This window comes from Gasterosteus aculeatus, chromosome 10 (genome assembly GCF_964276395.1).
Source record: "Gasterosteus aculeatus chromosome 10, fGasAcu3.hap1.1, whole genome shotgun sequence".
In the NCBI taxonomy this organism is placed as follows: domain Eukaryota; kingdom Metazoa; phylum Chordata; class Actinopteri; order Perciformes; family Gasterosteidae; genus Gasterosteus; species Gasterosteus aculeatus.
Genome location: NC_135697.1, coordinates 3,493,487 through 3,515,130, shown reverse-complemented (window position 1 = coordinate 3,515,130; position 21,644 = coordinate 3,493,487). Strand labels below are relative to the sequence as shown.

At 47.1% G+C, this 21,644-nt stretch overlaps 3 protein-coding genes across 3 annotated transcripts in view; 2 read left to right on the top strand and 1 right to left on the bottom strand.

Moving 5' to 3' along the window:
• Nucleotides 1-3,639, top strand: part of macf1a (microtubule actin crosslinking factor 1a) — a 156,067-nt gene extending 152,428 nt beyond the window's left edge. The window contains 3 exon segments of the mRNA XM_078080751.1: nucleotides 431-553; nucleotides 1,196-1,304; nucleotides 1,641-3,639. Coding sequence (XP_077936877.1) covers nucleotides 431-553; nucleotides 1,196-1,304; nucleotides 1,641-1,882 — 474 coding nt within the window. The 3' untranslated portion in view covers nucleotides 1,883-3,639.
• A 219-nt stretch (nucleotides 3,640-3,858) lies between these two features.
• bmp8a (bone morphogenetic protein 8a) lies at nucleotides 3,859-12,261 on the top strand. The gene is made up of 8 exons (XM_040188159.2): nucleotides 3,859-4,262; nucleotides 5,567-7,171; nucleotides 9,183-9,375; nucleotides 9,672-9,820; nucleotides 9,932-10,111; nucleotides 10,269-10,348; nucleotides 11,578-11,688; nucleotides 11,841-12,261. The coding sequence occupies exons 2-8, from the start codon at nucleotides 6,670-6,672 to the stop codon at nucleotides 11,988-11,990; spliced, it is 1,365 nt and encodes a 454-aa protein (XP_040044093.2). The 5' UTR covers nucleotides 3,859-4,262; nucleotides 5,567-6,669; the 3' UTR covers nucleotides 11,991-12,261.
• Nucleotides 12,262-12,341: 80 nt separating this feature from the next.
• Nucleotides 12,342-16,622, bottom strand: LOC120826149 (zinc finger protein 706). The gene is made up of 4 exons (XM_040188160.2): nucleotides 16,469-16,622; nucleotides 15,139-15,289; nucleotides 13,638-13,756; nucleotides 12,342-13,097 (listed from the first exon to the last, which is right to left on the bottom strand). Exons 2-3 carry the CDS (start codon nucleotides 15,271-15,273, stop codon nucleotides 13,661-13,663), a joined length of 231 nt encoding a protein of 76 aa, XP_040044094.1. The 5' UTR covers nucleotides 15,274-15,289; nucleotides 16,469-16,622; the 3' UTR covers nucleotides 12,342-13,097; nucleotides 13,638-13,660.
• Between the last annotated feature and the right edge of the window lie 5,022 nt (nucleotides 16,623-21,644).

The window sequence follows — 21,644 nt, the reverse complement described above, 5'->3', positions numbered from 1 at the left end:
TGAACACATACCGGGGACTCTGAATGTGTGTTTGTGTGTTTTTTGTTTGTTACACGTTGTTAGGTTGTTGTCATCCTGCTGCTGTTGTTGTTGTTGTTCAGTCACCACATCCTTAACTGCAAATTTTTATTTTGTGTTCTTGTTTTTTTTGTTTTGTCTTTCATCTTCTCCCCTCGTTCCTGTCATTCCTGCTAACCTGCCTTCAAAATAATGTCCTCCCTGCTTTGTTGGCTTCTCTGAACCAAATGAAAACTGCAAATCAAATCATCTGCTTTTACACAACAATCCACTGCGCTGCATTTCCTCGCCATCCAACCGCTCCTCCACTTCCCTCCTTAACTCCATCACTCCTTCACTTGCTTCCCCCGTTTACTGTTTCGCCCTCCTCCTCCCGTCCTGTCGTCCTTCCTTGCTCCCTTCCTCCCTTCAGTCCTCCCACACTCACTCGCGTGACTATGCCAAGCCCTGGCTGTCACACAGTAAAACTCCAACGTCAGCCAAGTGCCACTGCTGCCCAGATCTCGGTCACGGCCACACCACTCCTGGGCACGAGGTAACACACTCACCCCACCCACCATGCTCCCTGCCCCCCCCCCCGACCCCCCCCACTGAACGCGCTACTGCACTAACGCTCGCACCGTCCCACAGAAACGTCTGCTGTTGTGATGGGAAAACGCTGAAGCTGCAGCTTTAGCTGGTTAGCATGTTTGAATCCAAGGTCGTCTCTTGAGGGCTGTGAAGAGTTCAAATCCGCTTCGGTACAAATGACCTGATGTTCACAAAGACGTATTGACGCCTGTGACTTTTTCCTGATTTTCTTACTCGGTCTTACAAACGGTTACATTTTACAGTAGAAACTATTGGTTCTTTTGGATCAGAACAGTCTAATAACCTTAACTGTTAGAGACTGATGGAGCTTCGGCCTTGCTGCTTGTTTATTATTATTATGTTTTACAATACTTAACAATCCCTATTTTATGGATGGAGTCATGAATCAATAGTTTACTCCTCTAAGGTAGAAGGTGGGAGAGATGGTTAGTTTGGTTGTGTCTGTGTAAGCGTCCATCTGTCATTAGATGTGCTGTCTGTGATTCTCTTTGTTCTGCAGTGATGAAATACTAGTGTGTGTCACATGTCACAGTCACATGACCTCCACAGTCCAGTTGTCCTTCATCTGATGACTGTTCTCCTGCAGGGGGCGCCGTCAGGGTCCAAACTAAAGAGGCCCACGTTCCACTCGAGTCGAGGCTCGCTGACTGGAGAGAACGGAGGGACGCCGCACTCCAGCAAGCCGGCACGAGCCGGTGAGCGAACCGTCACATGACGCCGTAGACTGTGTGTGGCATGTGGCATTCATGATCACTCCATTAGCTCTTTCCTCTTCACATGACACAACTGGGAGCTGTGTGACGTGGTGATGTTGGGCAGGTATAATGTTGATCAGAACCACCAATGTGACCTTCAATAGTGGAGCGAGAACATGTCCAGACGATATTTGCAGCTGGTCTGTTGAGTTGAGGTGACAGCTAATGGGATCGGATTCATCCTCTAGGGACCAAGATTGTGAGAGATCTATTAAGAAAGGTGCTCGCGTGGCTAAAGCATGATGGTGCACTAACTCTGGACCGTCTACCCACTAGATCCCAAACGAGGGGCCGCCACAGCCAGCGGGCCGGCCAGCCGGGCCGGCAGCCGCGCCGGCAGCCGAGCCAGCAGCCGGCGCGGCAGCGACGCCTCGGAGGCATCGGAGCTCCAGGACTCCCACTCGGTCTGCTCCGACGCCTCGGACACCCCGCGCCGCCCCGGGGCCAAACCCTCCAAGATTCCCACCATCTCCAAAAAGGCCCCCAGCCCAAAGAACCCGGGGACCACGAAGAAGTAACTCCAGCCGCCGAGAAACTGGAGCAGACCCGTTTCATGAAGGGGAGGGGGGGGGACTACTTTATGACTCTTAGTCTCAGATCCATCCACGGGGCTCACACAGTCTGTGCACTGCGACTGATATTTTCCAGCGAAGAGGAGATGAATATGATGAGTAAGTGTCTTTCTCGCTGTGCTCGGTTTCCTAAACGGACTGAAAACCTGCACAAGAGGAGCACTGCCAGAGGCCGGCGGGTCGGACTGGACTCCTCCTCTTTAAGAAGCGACCCTCATTTTGCCTTCCAGTCTCCTGCTTCGTCTTTTAGAACCAAACACAGAACCGACCGGGCGCGATGCTGCCTTACTCACACGCTCGGGTCCGGATCGGACCGAGCGGCCGCTTCGTACCACACTGACACACAGACACACACGGGGAGTGGAACCGCCACAGATACAGAAACAAGAAAAGGACGTTCAAGAATAAAGAATCGCGAGTCATTATTTTTGCCTGTGGGCCGGACGCCTCAGCGATGAGTTTAAAAAGAAAATATGCAACGACCGCCATGTGGCCTCCTACGGACTGGTTGGCGAGGAAGGCGGTCAGCTCAGCAGATCCGCAAAGCGCATGTGGAGCAGCCGAGGAGGCGGGAAACGATGCCCGACGCGCACACACACACGGCGGCTGGCCTCTGACTCGGAGGGTCGCCGTGGTGACTGTGGTGACGGCGGTGTTGCTGCAGCCGAGGACAAACGCTCACACACTCAAACGCCGCAGAGCGGACTCCTCCCGACCGCTGGAACGCCGGCGTCAGCCTCGCGTGTGCGTGAGCGCGCATTTCAGCAGAGGGCAGTGTGGTTTTGTCGTGGAGAATTACAACGCGGTGACTCACCCGGCTAACGGCACGTATGATATACGACATGTGAAACCCGACGTCCGACAGCCAGCATGCACTAATCGTCTCTTCCTCCGCAGACCCTCCTTCATGTCAACGCACCCAGCCGCACACACACACACACACACACGCTCTCTCTCTGACACACGGCGGTGTGTGTTACGTGTGTCATTGTTACAGGAAATGATCGAGGTCGTCGACTTGAGTCACTGTATGCAAAAAAAAAAAAAATGAATTTGCGAATGTGAGTTTTGTTTTCTGGTTAATTTATAATCCAGTTGTACTTTAATTTAGCTTGAAAGAAAAATCTATTTATTTTTCAGTGTCATGTCATATCACCTTTCGCAAAGAGATTTAGTATTATGGTTATTGTGTTTTTTTGTACATCACTCACTCGGTTTCTAACCCTGGTGGCGGCCTTCTGCTCATTTTTCTTTCGTTTTGCTAATGACTACAATTCCCAGACCGCGACCAAAGGGTTCGCCCTTCAAGTCTAGAGAGAACTAAACTTTGTGAGTGACAGGTGACCCTGGGCAGATGGGACCAATGAGAGCAGGTTTCCTCCCTCATGTCCCTCCCCCACGTCCCCCCCCCCTCCTCTTCTTCTAGGCTCTTTTTCAAATGCCGAGTTGTCTCAGTGTGATCTCAGTCTAAGAGATGAAGTTTATGAAAAACAAATGAAATTACAGTAAGAAGACATCTTAAGGTGATTTTTATTTATTTATTGTGTCTGAGGGGGGGGGGGGGGGGGGGGCTGTTGATGCTGCGCTACTCTGTGTGATGGCGACCTCACGGAGGGAGGGGTGTTAATGACACAACGGTGTAAAACTAAAATTATAAACATGTTTTGTTCTGTTTTTGTATTAAAAATATGCTTGCAATAAAACCCTTTTGTTTCTGAGTGCGTCTGTGCAAATATAAAAACCACTCGTGGTGTGTGAACGTATGAATGCTGTTTGTCACATGTTGATATTTGAATTGTTCGTGTTTGAAGTTAACATGATTTCCTTTCTCTAATCGAATCATTTAGTTAAATAGTTCCGCGTACTCGTGTTCATTGACTAAGTGAAACGTGGATGTGGACTCAGCGGCTTTTTGTCTTAATGCTTTATTTATTTACAGAATGGTCAGTTGCTTTTATAAACATTTCAAATATTTGAATGGTTAGAAAGAATGTTTCACGTCTTGTTCAACTCTCTTCTCCCCATGATTGTTTGCGAGTTCTCACATTGCACGTGTGTCCTGTACTCGTGGCAGCAGAGCGCAGGAGGACTCTGGGTAATTACCCGGGGGGGTCGGCGCTCATCCGTCCACTTAGACACCGGGAAGCTGCCGGGGGTTGAAAGGCTTTCTAATAATTAAACACCTCTAATGTTTGGTTCCGTCTGTGTGAGACAGACTGGAAATCACTTCCGTCCCGTTGACTCGGCGGTTGGACGATGAGGTCCGAGTCCCCCGCGCGCAGCTCGTTTTCGGTCCAGCGGTCGTCCCGGGCTTCCCTCTGCGCCTGTAAGTTCATTTCTCAGCTGGCTGTAACACACGCGCACACACACACACACACACACACACACACACACACACACACACACACACACACACACACACTCTGTGTTCTTTCACCGCCTCCACATTATTGGACATAAACTCCCCAAGTCGCAGACACGCAGAGGAAGGGCGAACGCGGCGGGCGGAGGCTTCATTCCTGCATTGGGGACTCGCCCTTTCACCGGGAGACGCGTGGTCACGTCGGTTTGAGTGTTCAAGCCTTTCAAAGTGACCACAAGCAGCCGAGGAGACGAGGGCGCCAACACGGGCTGGGCCTCGCTACTATATGTGGATCACCGGGGGAGAGGGGGGGAGAGAGAGGGTGGGGGGGGGTTATCAGTATTTGCTTGGGATCGTCACGCGTCTCAACCGATGACAGCATTTGGGGGCGGGCCTTAAGACGCGACAGGAAAATAAAAAAAGGTGATTTTAACCCTCGGGGACAACTGAACATAAATTATTGGTGCATAAATATATTATCCATCATCCATAAAAGGAACGTGTTCATACTGGTACAAGTTCAGAAATTTAATTAATTTAATTTAGGGTTGTAATTGCTGTTGGCGAATTCTTTGAGCTCCCAGAACTAATAAATGTCACTTTATTTATAAATATATATATATATATTTTATATATATATATATATATATTATATATAATATATATAGATATATAATATATATAATATATGTATATTATATATATATATATATAATATATATGTATATTATATATATATATATAATATATATGTATATTATATATAATATATATGTATATTATATATATATATATAATATATATGTATATTATATATAATATATATAAAGTAAGTCTTGTTAAATTGTATAGTACTTGAATAAATGTACTTTGAAATTACTGATCGAAGTAAAGTAAATATGTCAATGAACATCAAAAAGGGACCAAAAAATGGAGGTTTTTCTTTGCTTACATTACATTTACAGCTAATTAGACCGTAGCAGACTAATAAGTTTATTTCAAAGATGTGGAAGTTATAAACATAACTTCACCGTGTCAACTTGAAGATTTTTCCTGGATCCAATGATTTCATGTATTTCTTTATAAAATATATTTATTCATTTATATTTATTTATATATTTATTTTAGAAAACACCTTTTAAGTGGTGTTAACCAGAAGAGGAAGTTTGTTTTAGTTCAGCAGTAAACATTTAGTCTGCTAAGATGACAGAAATAGGGAAAAAAAGAAAAGTAAATGAATAAAGGATTGATTTTTTCCCTGACTGCAGGTTTTACTGGCTTACTGTAGGTTCAAGGAGAAGTTTACCTCTCGACTGAACAGTTATTCACGTCCACAGAGGAAAAGGAGCCACTCTGAACCTGCTCCGTTTAACGCAAGCACAGAAGGAACAAGGCGTCGGGCCACTGCACATCTGAGGCGCTATGAAAGGAAGCCGTCATCAGAGGAGGAGGTGAGGCAGAGGGACGACGTCCCCCGCAGAGACCACTGGGAGGGGTGGTGATGGGACGCAGGCAGGAGAGAGAAGGACATGAAGGGCGAGAGGCGGAGGCCAGGAGGGAAACTCCCCCCCCTCCCCCCTTATGAACAACGCTTTCCCTCTCTGAGCTCCACACGGGACGCACGCGCTCTGCTGCACGGCAGCCGCCACTCGTTTGAGAATAAACCCAAGGATTTACAGAGGGGGACAATCTGGAGGTATTTCCCTGGGAAGGACATCTGGAGCCTCGGGGGCGGGCGGGCGGGTGGGTGGGTGGGTGCGGTCTGGCCTGTGGATGGATGATTAAACACAGTGATGACTGGATAAAAGCTTCCAGCACGGGCCGCTCCACAGGAAGTAGCTCGCAGAGCGTCGACAAACTGCAGGTGTGAACTTTTTCTCCCGGTGAGGATCGGGAGGAAAGCCGATGACCGGGCTCTCCGGTTCCCCTCCGGTCGGGGGCACCTGCTCATCAGCCGAGCTGCTTTCCATCCACCGAGTCCACGACTTCAAAAGCGCAGACGGGTCGACCAGTTTGTCTGTGTTCAAAACACTTTGGGGAGGCTTGTAATTATGCCCTCGCTCTCATTATCTCTGTTTCTCCTGCTGCACGACTGAGAGGTGAAGAGAGACGTGGATCAGAGGCCTCCGTTTTTCTTTTTCTTTTTTGTCAAGATTAGAGAAGGTAGAGGAGGGAGAGAGGAAGGCAAAGAGGGGAGGGAGAGATAAACAGAGGCAGTTGAAGGCGGTAAACAGAGCGCTCCTCTAAACGCAGCAGCACAAAGCCAGCGAGCGGAAACGCCGGAGGAAGATTCACCGTCCACAGAAAACACTGAGATTAGAAACTAAATCTGGATTTGCCGGCAGAGGAGAAGAGACGAGGACAAGGAGCCATGGACGTGTCCCACCGCTGCTCCTGTCTCTGCGGCGGGAGGAGAAGCAGGAGCGGAGTCCTCCCCCCTCCGTCCACCTCCAGGCCCCCCGGGCCTCTCCTCCCCCCCAGGAGCCTGCTCCTGCTGCTCCTCTGCCTCTCGCTGTGGAGCCAGCAGGCCGGGGCGCTGGTCCCCTCCAGCTTCAGGCGGCTCAGCGGGCGCGAGAAGAAGGAGATGCAGAAGGAGATCCTGTCCATCCTGGGCCTGCCGGGGCGGCCGCGGCCCCACCCGCCGCTACGGCCGCCCTCCTCCGCGCCGCTCTTCATGCTGGACCTGTACCACGCCATGGCCGCCGACGGGGGGGAGGAGGAGGGGAACGAGATCATCGGGACGGGGAGGTCGGGAGGGGCGGGGAGGTCGGCTCAGGTCAGCCCCGCCGCGCTGCCCACGCTCAGCACGCACACGCCGCCGCTGGGCACCGTGGTCAGCGAGGCCGACACCGTGATGAGCTTCGTCAACCTGGGTGAGTGAAGGCTCGCTGCACCTGTGGGTGGGGAGGGGGGTGGGGGGGGGGCGCCAAAGGGACAAAACCACATTCCACACACTCGACTCACTAGTCTCTATGACCTCTATAAGTTAGTTAAACCATTAAGTCAACTAACCTGAAGGTCTGTCTGCGGGAGGTTTTTGGTCCTAAAATGTCTTCTTTTGTGGTTCTGAAGAGAAGAAGGACGCGTCCTTACGCTCAGACACACATTTAGTTTTGTTCCTTCCTGTTGGTCGGGTGCTGGTGGTCAGACTGGTTGAACTGGACGGAGGCAGCTGTGTGTGTTTATGGGATGGACGTGTGATTTGTGGATCCTCGTCATTGATCGTATTGAGTTCTTTTGGACTCCAGCATGTACACCACGAGAGGACTTGATGACACTATCATTTGGGTCCATCCGCTCTGTGCATTTCCACGGCCCCCCCGACTGATGGAGGGAGATAAAAGTACACAATCTGAGTAAACGTAACTGGGAAGGATTTAGGGAATTTAACTCCTCCCGGAGGATTCTTCCTGTTTACCATTCAAATGCTCTGAGCGACGTGACGGAACCGATTACCACATAATGGCCTTAAACTATTTAACAAAAACACTCTTGTTTTGACTGAGTGTTTTTTTGACTGGTTCATTCAAATCCTTTTTCAGACCAAATGTGAAACATTTGACTGGTTCCAGCTTCCCAAACGTTAAAAAATCTTTTGGTTTTGGACCATTTGCTCCACAATCAATCAACCGCGGTAAATGTAATTGATATTTGCTTGTGTAAATAATATTGTTAAACGTTTCCACCCAGATCCTGTGTGTGTTTGTGCTTCTGGCCTGACTGATAAAGAGGAAACATCCTCTTCTCCATGGCTTCCTTCCTCCAGCTCCTCTGGTATGAAGCCATGTGCCCCGTGCGAAGCGTCTGCTCTCTGATCGACCCGTAAAGGGATCAGTCGACGCTGCAGACCACACGTCGGCCTCCATCGGCCCCCCGTGTGCATTTGCATTCAGTCATGTAGTTTTCTCACTCAGTAAGTGGTTATAGAAACTGCAAAAATATGTACTTTACTTTAAGTGAAAGTTCTCCATTTAAAATTCTTTAAATGTCGAGATATTTCTGGGTTATAATTGTGTATTAATGTCACATAAATTGAATATTGCGCTTGGTTATGGTTGAGCTTATTTAAATAAATCAATATACTTTTTTGGTTTCTTTTCTTAATATTTTGTATCTGAAACGTAACAAATGTTCAAATAAATGTAGTTCAGGAAAAAATGTAGTTTAAAGTATAAAAATTGAGTAAAGTTGTACAGCAGTGAATCTTTGATCTCCTGCAGACACTTTATCTTGTCTCTAATCCGTGTGTGTGTTTCATGAGTTGAATCGAACAGTCAACAGTCACGGGTGTGAGTTCCTACGCAGCTGGTTAGAAGAAGTAAAGGTCCCACGACTCAAAGCCAGATGGAAATACTGCAGTGGGGGACCGACTAAAAATACCAGCAGGGCTGCAATTAGTGGTGTGTGTGTGCGTGTGTGTGTGTGTGTGTGTGTGTGTGTGTGTGTGTGTGTGTGTGTGCGTGTGCGCGGAGCAGCAGCTGCTGTGGTTCAGGGCACAAAGTGTCTCTAATTACTGCTGTGTGTGTGTGTGTGTGTGTGTGTGTGTGTCCACGCGCTGATATGACTACACCCAGACCAATGTGGGTTTCATCTCTCTATTATCTCTATTTATTGTGTGTGTTTGTGCTTTCTCCCGCTTATTTACATATTGTACTCCCCCCCCCCCCCCCCCCCCCCGTCTCTTTTCGATGGGAATAAACTCACACAATTACACTTTTTACCAAATATGCTGCTGTGAGGATTAACAGTAAAACGCGCTACTCTGGTCAGTGAGTCAGTGATTGATTACTACTGTCTGAGGGATGAAGCTTAACGAAGCTTAAAGAAAACACTTTGTAGTGAACTGTTTCCCTGACATCTTCTGCCCCCCCCCCCTCTCTGCAGTGGAGCAGGAGCGAGACCTGCTGCAGCCTCGTCCGTACTGGAAGGAGTTTCGTTTCGATCTGACCCCCCTCCCTCAGGGCGAGACGGTGACGGCGGCAGAGTTCCGTATTTATAAGACGCTGACGATGGGCCAGCGGGCCAACCGAACGCTGCACATCTCCGTGTACGAGATCCAGCGCGAGAGCCGACACAGGTCCGTCCCCCCCCCTCAGGGTCATTGTCATGATTTTGAAACAGAACACAACATGTTGTCATACTTGGAACCACAAGATGGCACCACGAGATCAGAGATCAGCTGTGACCTTTCTGATGATCTGGCTCACAAGTCTTTTTCTAATTTTTCTAATCTTCTCATAACGTAGCATCCAAATGTGTTTTTGTGTCCGTCTAGTAATTCATATGAGTAATTAGCTTGATTCCAGCAGTAAAAGTGCATCTCTCTTAGTAGCTGTTGGATCCAGCTGACGTGATCTTCTGCCTTTGGTCCAGAGAACCCGAGCTGGTGCTGCTCGACATGCAGTCGGTGCCTGCGGGGCAGGAGGGCTGGCTGGCCTTCGACGTCACCTCCGCCTCCAACCACTGGCTGCTCCACCCACGCAGCAACCTGGGGATACGTCTCTACGTGGAGACAGAGGAGGGTGGGTACCTGCCCCCCTTTCTGATGGGTCTCATGTAACTTGCATCCAAATGAGTTCTAGAGCTAAATAATTACAATCATAATCCTACCGGTATCTCTAACCCGCCCCCAGACCGCTCCCTGTCTGCAGGCTGGATCGGCTTGGTGGGCCGCAAGGGCCCCCGCTCCAAACAGCCCTTCATGGTGACCTTCTTCAGGGAGAGTCAGGTCCCGTGTCGGCCGCCTCGAGCCGTCAGGCCACACCCCCGCAAGAAGAAACCCAAATCCGACCTCCCGGTCCCCAGCATCCACAGTGAGGGGACGCGTTACGTCATTCTATTGGGATTTAAAAAACTACTTTGGATATCAGAAAATCACCTGTATAAATATAATTATTTTGAATTGCTTCACTATTCTAACACTGAAATATTCACTTTGATCGTAGCAAACGTTGTTTTCTTGTGGCTCAGATCGGAGTCCCGTGAACAGCGGAGGTCAGGCCTGCAAGAAGCACGAGCTCTACGTCAGCTTCAGTGACCTGGGGTGGAAGGTCAGCGCTCACCGTCCCTTCGTTTTAGTGTTAATCGCTACGGCAACACTCGCTAGATTACCTGCACACTGTAAAGGTGTTACGTTGAAATCCATTCATCAAAAGTCATTTTAAAGTCTAACATACTATACAATGACTCAAATGTATTGGATAAACAGTAATTATATAATATGTTGAAATAAGTATTTTGTAGTGACACTGATCTGATGTGTGGTAACTCCTGTCAGTCACTGATGACATGTCATCTCTCAAACGTAAATGTGTGTCAATGAACATGTCGGTCCATCAGAATGACAAGTCCTCGTGTCATTGTGTACGGACCACACAGTCAAAGTGCTGAGTCATGTTGTCAGTGTAACAGTGTCCTCTGGATCTAAACTGGATAAAGTTTTGATGACATTTACTCTAAAAAGTTACACTTGTGTGTATTTGGATAATTTGATTGCTGTTGGGCCACAGATTCTCATCCACATCACATTGAATATCGTCGCTTGCGATGCAGCGTGGAAAGAATCTTTTAGTGTCTTATCCAGCCTCTGCTGTGATGTCATCACACGCTGCATCCAGAAGGCTCATCTGTGCACGTGGCTGGAGATCACATCCATCTCCACGCTGAGGAGAAAGATGCTCAATGGGGTTAAGGAATGGGGGGTAGAGTGAGAGGAACGCCATCAGCTGCCGCTTGTGGGTCGCAAACCATTGCTTCAAACTATTACATACGTTGGCAATTCATCTCCAATCTGACCCTCTCTTGTTCGGGGATGAGATCCCTGCAGAGAGTAAAAGGACTCTGTGTTGTTTGGCTCTTATGTCCTCAGACTCTTCTTCCCCGTTGACCCTGTTCAATTCCTTGTCCTTCCATCGTGTTGTGCTGAGGCCAGATGATGGTTCATGAGATTTGTTTGAGAAAGTCCAAAGGAAATATTACAACTTGTTCAGCCATTTTGCATGTAGACGTATGCGATGAACTAAAGCCTAAATGTTGTGCGCGGTGAAACTATTCAACAGACCCATTATAATGAATTTTGCTCAACATGACATAAGCAATTTATGTAGGAAAACTCTGAATTGTATATAATCATTTGCACGGATGTACCAAAGCGACTGAGAAAAACTGTAGAGGCTCTTTGAGCGGACGGAACGGTCCGTTCCCATTATATTGATCCTCCTCCATAGATTAGAGGTTTTGCCGATTCTGCCTTTAACCACGTTTGTGTCTCCCGGCCCAGGACTGGGTTTTGGCCCCCACTGGATATTCAGCTTACTACTGCGATGGAGAGTGTTTTTATCCTCTGGGCTCCTGCATGAACGCCACAAACCACGCCCTCATCCAGCAAGTGGTCAGTACAGCGATGACGCAAAACGTCTACGCGCAACTAAACTAGTTTTTTTTAGAACTGCATCTGGAATTTCCTACTATTAACATTAGAATTTGCAAACCCTGGACCCTACGGCTGTATCAACAGCTCCGTGACCGTTGTCTCCCTTGCAGGTCCACCTCCTGAAGCCCGACGAGGTTCCCAAGGCCTGCTGCGCCCCCACCAAGCTCAGCCCCATCTCCGTCCTGTTCTACGACGACAACAACAACGTCATCCTCAAGAAGCACCGCAACATGGTGGTGAAGACATGCGGCTGTCTATGAGACACATCTGGATGCCACTCTGGGGGAGTTTAACTCTAGAAAGAAAGTGGACTTCTGGTGGGAGGAAACGTTCAGACGTTGGCTTGCACTACTCGGCCTAATAAGTATTTAAAGCCAGTTCAGTGTAGAATTACAATTGAAAGGCTCCCGTGTCCATATTAACAGGACATTCTGCATAAAGGGGAGTCCTTCAGCATAACATTTTAAATGCAGGGCTAATTTGTAACTTTTTACATGTCCGGTAAATAAACTGCCACTTATTGTAAAGACATTTTCACTTGATTTATGAAACCATTGCAGGACAAAATTATTCCATCTCGCCATGCTCACAGAATGAGACGACCAGTAACGTAATATACATTGTTTCATTTATTGAAAATGGTTTAAAAAAAAAACAGCAAATGTGTTTATCTGCAAGTGACCGAAAAGGGGATTAATCATCAGGGCCAATAACTAAAAACCAAGTCTTCAGTTTCATTGAAGGATGATTTAGAATCATTTGGGGTTTCTTTAACGTGAGGTACTGATGCACACCTGCACAGGCAAAGCTGTCGAGTCTTTTTGGATGGTATTTTTCTATAGAGGGTTTGCCCTGATGATGATTACCTCTACAAGTGAAAGTGATCACTCGGCTGTTGAGTCCCTTGTCAAACCCTTTTACAGCCAACGTTATCAAAGATATGCATGCACATTTTGGTTATATAAGTGACATTTTGCCCCGGCCATCCAGAACGTTAGCAAACTAAACATTAAATATCTCACGACTTGTAACATTACACAACATGTCTGTCCAATGCAGGATACGCACTCATTAAATAGATCGACAAACAGAACTATGTGCGCACACTTTAGTCATCGTTTGTATAAAGTTGGTTTTAAATGTGAAATCTATCTCTAGTTGACCACATATTCAAAAATAGTTGTCCTTTTTCAGGCAGGTCCCCTCCCCCATGTGGAATAGCAAGGTAGTTGTACATAATAAATATAAAAAATGGGGTGCTGGTGTACTAGGTGCCCCGTCATTGATGTTCTCTTACACAGCACGTCCATGAACGCCGACGGGTGCCAGTCGTCATCTTTCAGGTTTAGTCCGTGGTCGGTGTTTATCTGTAAACAACAGTTAGTGGAATGCTGTGACATTAAGAACATTTCTCCCGTTTGCTGGTATTGTTTCATCTACGCTGGATTTCCTACAAATGGCACCAAGGACACATTTTATTCAACGGAGCGTTACCGGTTTGTATTGAATGGTAGAGGAAACAATGCCGGTGATTGTGGACGTACATCCCACTCACTGCTGTAGACAAACTTTGTATTAAAATGGCTTTAGTTTACCAAGTAATCAATGCACTGAGTTAGGCTTGCATACTTTTTGCAAAACAAAGTGGTCTAAACTTCCCTAGAAGCTGTGATTGTACAGAGTACAGCCCTAATGAGAATTGATACAACACAATCACTTCACGGAAAGTTATACTACACGTTAACTCAGTCAACTTTCAATGGCGTGGTGTGACGGAATCTTCATCACTGTACTAAGAAAAGGGCCTTTTCTAACACTAGTAAAGCAAGACAGTTCCACCAATTCACCCCCGCAAATGTTTTAATTGATTTAAATAAATTGCACCGTCTATTAGGCTTTGAGCTCACCAGGTCCAGTCCGCGCTTGTTCTTCATGCCTGAACATCAGCCAGCTCAGGGGGCATCGGGGACTTGGGGTGTTTGCTCTCAAAGTGCTGCTTGAAGGTTTTGGGGTCGGGCATTTGTGTCTAAAAAAACCAAACAGAGAATCCTGCTTTTAATGTGTTATCTTGAGCTGTCATTTATGTTTTCACACCAACATTGTGGTCATTAAATGAGAAACAACCACAATATGAAATGCAATCCATAACAAACAAGTCAGTTATTTTAGTGCGGCTGGACAAAATCTAGCGTGTCTACAGTGATCTGAGAACATCTACACAACTGCGGCTGCTAAAATAAACCCGTATCTACTTATATTTGTCAGAAAATGAAATATGAATTACTTTAACATTAAAAAGGGACATTTCCCACACAAACAAGACTAGCTTTCACAATGCTTATATGAAATTCACAGTATTGTGATCTGAGGTTAAATCCACACTGGATGAAGGCAGCATCCATCATTAACACTCACAATCCCAACTAAATGCATGGGTGTAGGGCTGCACATTATACCGGTTCAGCGCCGTAACAGAGTTTATTTTTTACACGTCATTGAGGAGCGCCGAGCGGTCGGAGCTACTCGTCTTACGTGTGTCGAGATGAAGTCATGAGTGACACAAACAATGTGTAACGCTAATAATTGTACATTTATAAAAATCACCCCGCCGAACTGCATGCTGGGTACAGCTCACAACAAGAACTGTTGCTACATGAAAACCCAGAAAAGAGCGATACAGGAGGAACAAGGAGACGACTTGTGCCCAACAGAGGAGCCGTTTCTGCCTGGAGGGTTTTCGGTTTTGGAAAATCCAACGCAAGTTACGTTTTAGATCAGAAAACTATTTATTGCCGTCTAGCAGCCACAACAAGCTGGCCAATGAAATAATGTGTTTACTTGAAAAAGCAATAGTCACATACCATCAGAATCTTTCTAAATACTGTGATATGGATTTTTGGCCTAATCGGGTGAACGAAACGCTTTAACGACGCATTTGATGTAAACTTGAAAAATGTAGTCAATGGCCGAACATTTGAACGAACGACAGGAGAACCAAACACAGTAGCTAACATTCACACACTGTAGCTACAGGAGCAACGTTGGGTTAAGTGTCTTGCCCAAGGACACATCGGCATGCGGGTTAGCCGGGCCTGGGATCGCACCGATTGGAGGACGGCCGTGCTCCCCACTCACCCACAGTCAAATCCAAATATTTAGGATGGAATTGTGTTTGGCATAAGTGTACAATAAGTTAAGTAAAACTTGTCTTTAATCAAAGCAAGTATTTAAATACAATTATTAAAGATTCACAATTTTTGACAGATCACATTGACTTTGGAATGCTTGGGATTCTTCCATTGAAAATAAAAAAACACAGGAATTCATCAGCCTCAATAAATAACAGTCACATCATTGAAACCTTGGAAAAAGTAGACCGGATCCCAAATGGGATCAGCAGGTACTCACCCTGCAGACCGGACATGTGTGGACCAGCGCCGCCTTGGCTGCAGTCTTCTGGTCAGCAGCCGTGCCCTTCTTCTTCTCCGCTGCCTTCTTTGCGTTCTTCTGCTGAGACTGAATCTTCTGCTGCCCACGAGCCATGGCCCTCAACTTTGAACTACCGGAATAATAAAATCATATAAAGATCGTAGATCGCACACACACATCAGTACACAACGTGACACATTATGTTCTAGCTAAATGCACGGTGGAATATTGACAACAGCAGGTACGTTTACAGTGTGATGGGTCCAAGTGATGAAGTGTGAATTTACACAGTGAGAAAAAACAAAACGATCATACAAGAGGATGGGGTTTTTGAAGCAATATCTAGATTTTGACATATACCAATTCAAATAGGATTATTGGTACTTTCCCACAATGTTGAACTACATCAAGCATCTAATTTGTGTCAATTATTCAGCCCGGACGATAAAATCAATGGTAAAAGACGACGTGGACACAGCTTTTGGTCAGAAACTGCAGAAACACGTGATTTGGGCTGTGCTCATTGAGCAGGAAATCATGTTATAATGCGCAAACATCGACACAATGAATGAACCTCTGTGCGGGACTCCTACACAGAGCCCACCCGGCTGCTCTGGGATTCACGTCAAATGGAAAGCAGACTTTAAATGTGGCATTAAAATAAAAACACCGACTGGCTGTACGATGTAGATTTTGGGGGGTAAGTAGACACTCGACTTGTTAAGATGTTTTACCTCAGAAGCTGGAAAGCGAATCAAACACGCTGACGTTGCGTTATGATACAACTGCTGAGCGCAACCGCGGCGGTCATTAATAATACAATCACGAGTACCTTGACACGCGTACGTGAACGACTAGAGAGCACGAGTCACTAAACGAACCGTCACACTTTAAATCTCGACTTCACACCGTTAGCAGCTTTAACATTAGCTCGCGGTTGTTGGCCGTCGCGCAGAACCACCGTTGACGTGTGATTAGCACAACTCGTCCTGCACCCGACAACCGTTATTTCCTCTTATTTGTAAGAGGTGTCATTCACTGAGTTGTTGTAGAACATATTTGCTAAACGTAACTTAAAGCGTCTAGCTAACATCAGGCGGCTAGCATCATCCAAACAGGCCTTTAGTTGACCGGCACCGCCTCGCCGACGCGGATAGCTTGAAGCTAGCGAAGCTAACGAAGCTAACGGCGCTCGTGAGTCCGAGTTACGACGCAGCACGATGTTGTGAGAACGTAAAGAACATTTAGAACGGTTACAAATCACGCCTGTTCAATGACGATCAACGAATTCGTTTAGAGGCGGATTTACCTTCGAGCTTGGACTCTTTGCTCTATTGTCGGTGTATTTTTTTTTTTAAACCAGTGAAACGTCAAAGAAGCGTTTTAGGCGTCGCGTCCAGTTAAAATGTGCTGCAGAGTCGAGCAGCGCCGCCAGCAGGACCGGAGCCGAACGGCAGCGTCTCACGGCTCAGAGGCCGCAGCCAAACCATCCGCCTAAAAGCAAATACTATCAAATAGTAAAGGACACAAGATTATCAAACCTGCAGTGAAAGTGACGGTCCTTGTATATTCAGAATGCTTGATTTTCCTACAACCGCGCAAAAAAACGGTGACAAACTAAATCAAGAGTTTCTTACAGAAAAACTCATGAGAGAACAACAAAATATGAGATGAAGGTTTTTTTTGTCTAACATCTGGATCGGTCATTCGTCATCTGACAGACTGCACAAAAATTAATTTAACAGATTTCTACATTACGCTTAATTTAAATCAATGTTGTGGTTGCAGTTTCTTCTTTATACGTGTGTCCGCAGCAGCTGCCTCCTCTGCAGGTTCTGTGCTGCTCAGGAAAAGGAAGTCAAATTGCAGCTGACAGAAAAGATCTTTTTTTTTTAATTGAAGAATTAAATTCATACTCGATTATGGTTTCTATATTGTTTTGCTTTTTCTTTCCCTGTGTGAATCCCTTAATATGGAGATGTATGAATAAAACCATAATAAAGCCTAGTCACTGGTTCTGCCCCACACCCATTTACATGATTTAAATCAAAGGTAAAAAGCCAAAAAGTTCAACAAAATAGGTGAATTAAAGTGGTACTTTTAAACATGTCATTTAAAGCTCTGTTAAAGCTCTTAAATAATTAAAGTGTCTGAAGACACCAGGACCACAGAGAGCCTTCACATCTTCCGCCGCAAACTAAAGACACACCTCTTTAGACTCTACCTCCACTAAAAGTAGCACTTAAATTGTACTTGTAACGTCACTCATCTATAGCAAATTGTAAATTGGCTTATTTGAGGAAATTTCACTTTCTTGTTTCTTGTTCTTCTGAGTTTGTACCCTATGGTTGAATGCACTTATTGTAAGTCGCTTTGGATAAAAGCGTCAGCTAAATGACATTATGTAAGATGTAATTATGTAATCATTGGTGTATTGATCAGTTTTAAACACGCATATGTTCTCTTGCTTCACCAGAATCCAAACTCTTTTTTTTACGAGTGTGATAAATGTTTTATGTATTTCTCATCATAGTAAAACTTTGTATTTGACGGAGCTGACCTCGTTTTGAAAGTAAAAATCTTAAAAATGAATCACAAGACTAAAAAAAAAAAAAAGTTCTGCACAGATCCTGTTGCACCAGATCCAGGATCTACGAGATGCACAGTGTAGTTGGCAGAAAACTTTTAAATTATATGTTTATACAGTACCAGTGTAGTATGGAGACACCTTCTCATTCAATGGTTTTTATTTTTCTGCATTGTAGATTAATATTGAAGACATCAAAACTATGAAGGAACACATGGAATTAGGTGGTAAAGAAAACAATGCTCAAAAGAAAATGTTTTACATTTTGTATTCTCTTCAAAAGTAGCCTTTTGCTGGTGATGCTACAACCACCACATTTCCCTGGTGGGTGCAGTGTTCTCAGGGTGACTGTTGGCTTTCCACCAGTGTTTTGCATTGAGGTCTCACCTGACCAAAGGATCTTCTTCCACATGTGGCTGCGTCTCCCACACCAAACAGGATTTCTTATCATTTACTTTCAACAGCTGCTTTTCTTGCCACTTTTCTAAAAAGGCCAGATTTGTAGAGTACATGGCTAATATTCTCCCACCTCAGCTATGGATCTCTGCAGCTCCTCTAGTTTGTGGGCCTTTTGGTTGCTTTTCGGATTAATCTACTACTTGTCCGGCTAACCCGGTTTCATACTTGGTTACTGATCCCTGAGCTGTTTGTTGTGTTGCTCTTTGGTCTTCATGATGCTCTTTTCTCATTAATGCTCTCTAACAAACTGAGGCCTTCACAGAACATCCATCCATCCATTTTCAACCGCTTATCCGGGGTCGGGTCACGGGGGCAACAGCTCCAGCAGGGGACCCCAAACTTCCCTTTCCCGGGCCACATCTACCAGCTCTGACTGGGGGATCCCAAGGCGTTGCCAGGCCAGTGCAGAGATATAATCTCTCTACCTAGTCCTGGGTCTTCCCCGGGGCCTCTTCCCAGCTGGCCGTGCCTGGAACACCTCCCTAGAGAGGCGCCCAGGGGGCATCCTCACCAGATGTTTACTGGCTCCTTTCGACGCAAAGGACCAGCGGCCCTACTCAGAGCTCCTCACGAATGGCTGAGCTTCTCACCCTACCCCTAAGAGAGACGCCAGCCACTCTTTCGTTCTTTCGGTCATGACCCATCCTTCATAACCATAGGTGAGGGTAGGAACGAAGATTGACCGGTAGATCGAGAGCTTTGCCTTCCGGCTCAGCTCTCTTTTCGTCACAACGGTGCGGTAAAGCGAGTGAAATACCGCCCCCGCTGCTCCGATTCTCCGGCCAAACTCACACTCCATCTTCCCCTCACTCGTGAACAAGACCTCAAAGTACTTGAACTCCTTCACTTGGGGGTAAGTACACATTCCTACCTGGAGTAGGCAATCCATCGGTTTCCTGCTGAGAACCATGGCCTCAGATTTAGAGGTGCTAATCCTCATCCCGACCGCTTCACACTCGACTGCGAAACGCTCCAGTGAGAGTTGGAGGTCACAGACGGAAGCAAAAAGCAGCGATGAGATCCGCAGCCCCCCGAACTGTAGACCCTCCTCCCCCCGCCTACGCCTCGATATCCTGTCCATGAAAACCACAAACAAGATTGGTGACAAGGCGCAGCCCTGGCGAAGGCCAACCCCCACTGGAAACGCCTTTGACTTACTGCCGAGCACCCGAACACAGCTCTCGCTTTGGGCCTACAAGGATTGGATGGTCCCAAGCAAGGACCCCCTCACCCCGTACTCCCGCAGCACCTCCCACAGTTTCTCTCGGGGGACCCGGTCATACGCCTTCTCCAAGTCCACAAAACACATGTAGACTGGATGAGCATACTCCCAAGCCCCCCTCTTTGATCCTGGAAAGAGTGAAGAGCTGGTCCGTTGTTCCACGACCAGGACGAAAACCACATTGTTCCTCTTCAATCCTTGGTTCGACTATCAGCCGAACCCTCCTTTCCAGCATCTTGGAGTAGACTTTACCCGGGAGGCTGAGTAGTGTGATACCCCTGTAATTGGCACACACTCGGTCCCAGACTTCCACGCAATGTTGAAGAGGCGTGTCATCCAAGACAACCCCCCAACACCCATTGCTTTTAGCATCTCTGGACAGATCTCATCAATCCCCGGGGCTTTGCCACTGCAGAGTTGTTTGACTACCCCAGTGACCTCCACCAGGCCAATTGGCGATGATCCCTCCTCCGCCTCCAGCTCCGCCTCTACCAAAGAGGGCGTAGTAGTTGGATTCAGGAGTTCCTCAAAGTGTTCCACGGCCCGATAGCCTCCTCAGTCGCGGTCAACAGGGTCCCATCCTTACTGTACTTGGATGGTTTCCCTTTTCCCCCTCCTGAGGTGCCGGATGGTCTTCCAGAAGCACTTCGGTGCAGACCGAAAGTCCTTCTCCATAGTTACCCCGAACTCCTCCCATACTCGCTGCTTTGCCTCCATCACGGCAGAGGCTGCTGCCCTTCGAGCCTGTCGGTACACTGCAACTGCCTCCGGAGTCCCACCGGATATCATAACCCGGAAGGCCTCCTTCTTCAGTCGGACGGCTTCCCTGACCACCGGTGTCCACCACGGGGTTCGAGGGTTACCGCCCCTTGATGCACCTAAGACCTTGAGGCCACAACTCTCTGCCGTGGCTTCAGTAATGGAGGTTTTGAACATACACCACTCTGGTTCAATGTCCCCTACCTACACAGGAATGTGAGAGAAGCTCCGCCGGAGGTGTGAGTTGAAAATCTTTTGGACCGGGGCCTCCTCCAGACGTTCCCAGTTCACCCTCACTACACACTTGGGTTTACCGGGTCTGTCCCGAGTCTTCCATCCTCTGACCCAGCTCACAACCAGATGGTGATCAGTTGACAGCTCTGCCCCGCTCTTTACCCGAGTGTCCAGAACATACGATCAGACGATACGATTACAAAATCGATCATTGATCTTTGGACTAGGGTGCTCTGGTACCATGTACACTTATGAACATCCTTATGTTCGTACATGGTGTTTGTTATGGACAATCCTTGACTGGCACAGAAGTCCAGTAACAAACACCCTTTCGGGTTCACATCAGGGAGGCCATTCCTCCCAATCACGCCTCTCTAGTTATCTCCATCGTCGCCCACGTGCGCATTGAAGTCTCCTAGTAGGACTATGGAGTCCCTTACTGGAGCCCCATGCAGGACTCCATTCAGGGTCTCCAAAAAGGCAGAATACTCTGAGCTGCTGTTTGGTGCATATGCACAGACAACAGTCAAGAGTTCTCCCCCCCACCACCCGGAGGCGTATGGAGGCGACCCTTTTGTCCACCGGGGTAAACTCCAATGTAGCAGCACTCAGCCGGGGACTTATGAGTATCCCCAGACCCGCCTGGCGCCTCACACCATGGCCACTCCGGAGTAGAATAGAGTCCATCCCCTATCCAGGAGTGTGGTTCCAGAGCCGAGGCTGTGCGTAGAGGTAAGCCCCACCAGATCCAACTGATAACGCTCCACCTCCCGCACAAGCTCCGGCTCCTTCCCCCACAGAGAGGTTACGTTCCACGTCCCCAAAGCCAGCATCTGCCGCCCAGGTCTGTTCCGTCTAGACCCCCACCAGACGCTCGCTATCGGGCCCCCCATCTGGGCCTGGCTCCAAATGGGGGCCCCGGGCTTCCTCCAGGCCGGGTAACTCCCTTTTCATAGGGTCTTTTTGAACCATTCGTAGTCTGGCTTTTCTGATTTTTATTTGTAAATCATTTCGAAATCCATGTAAACTTTGCCAGACTTACTGATGGACTAATGTGTTGGTCCATTGCGTAAAATAACCAAATTCCCAATTAAGCAAGGCGCTGTGTACACAGCTGAGGTCACCACATCACTTCTTGATTTATTGGATTAAGGATTTAAATGATAGTTTTAGTAGGTTGGATTTTGGATAAGAGTTAGACTTTATTAAATGATGAGGAAAGGG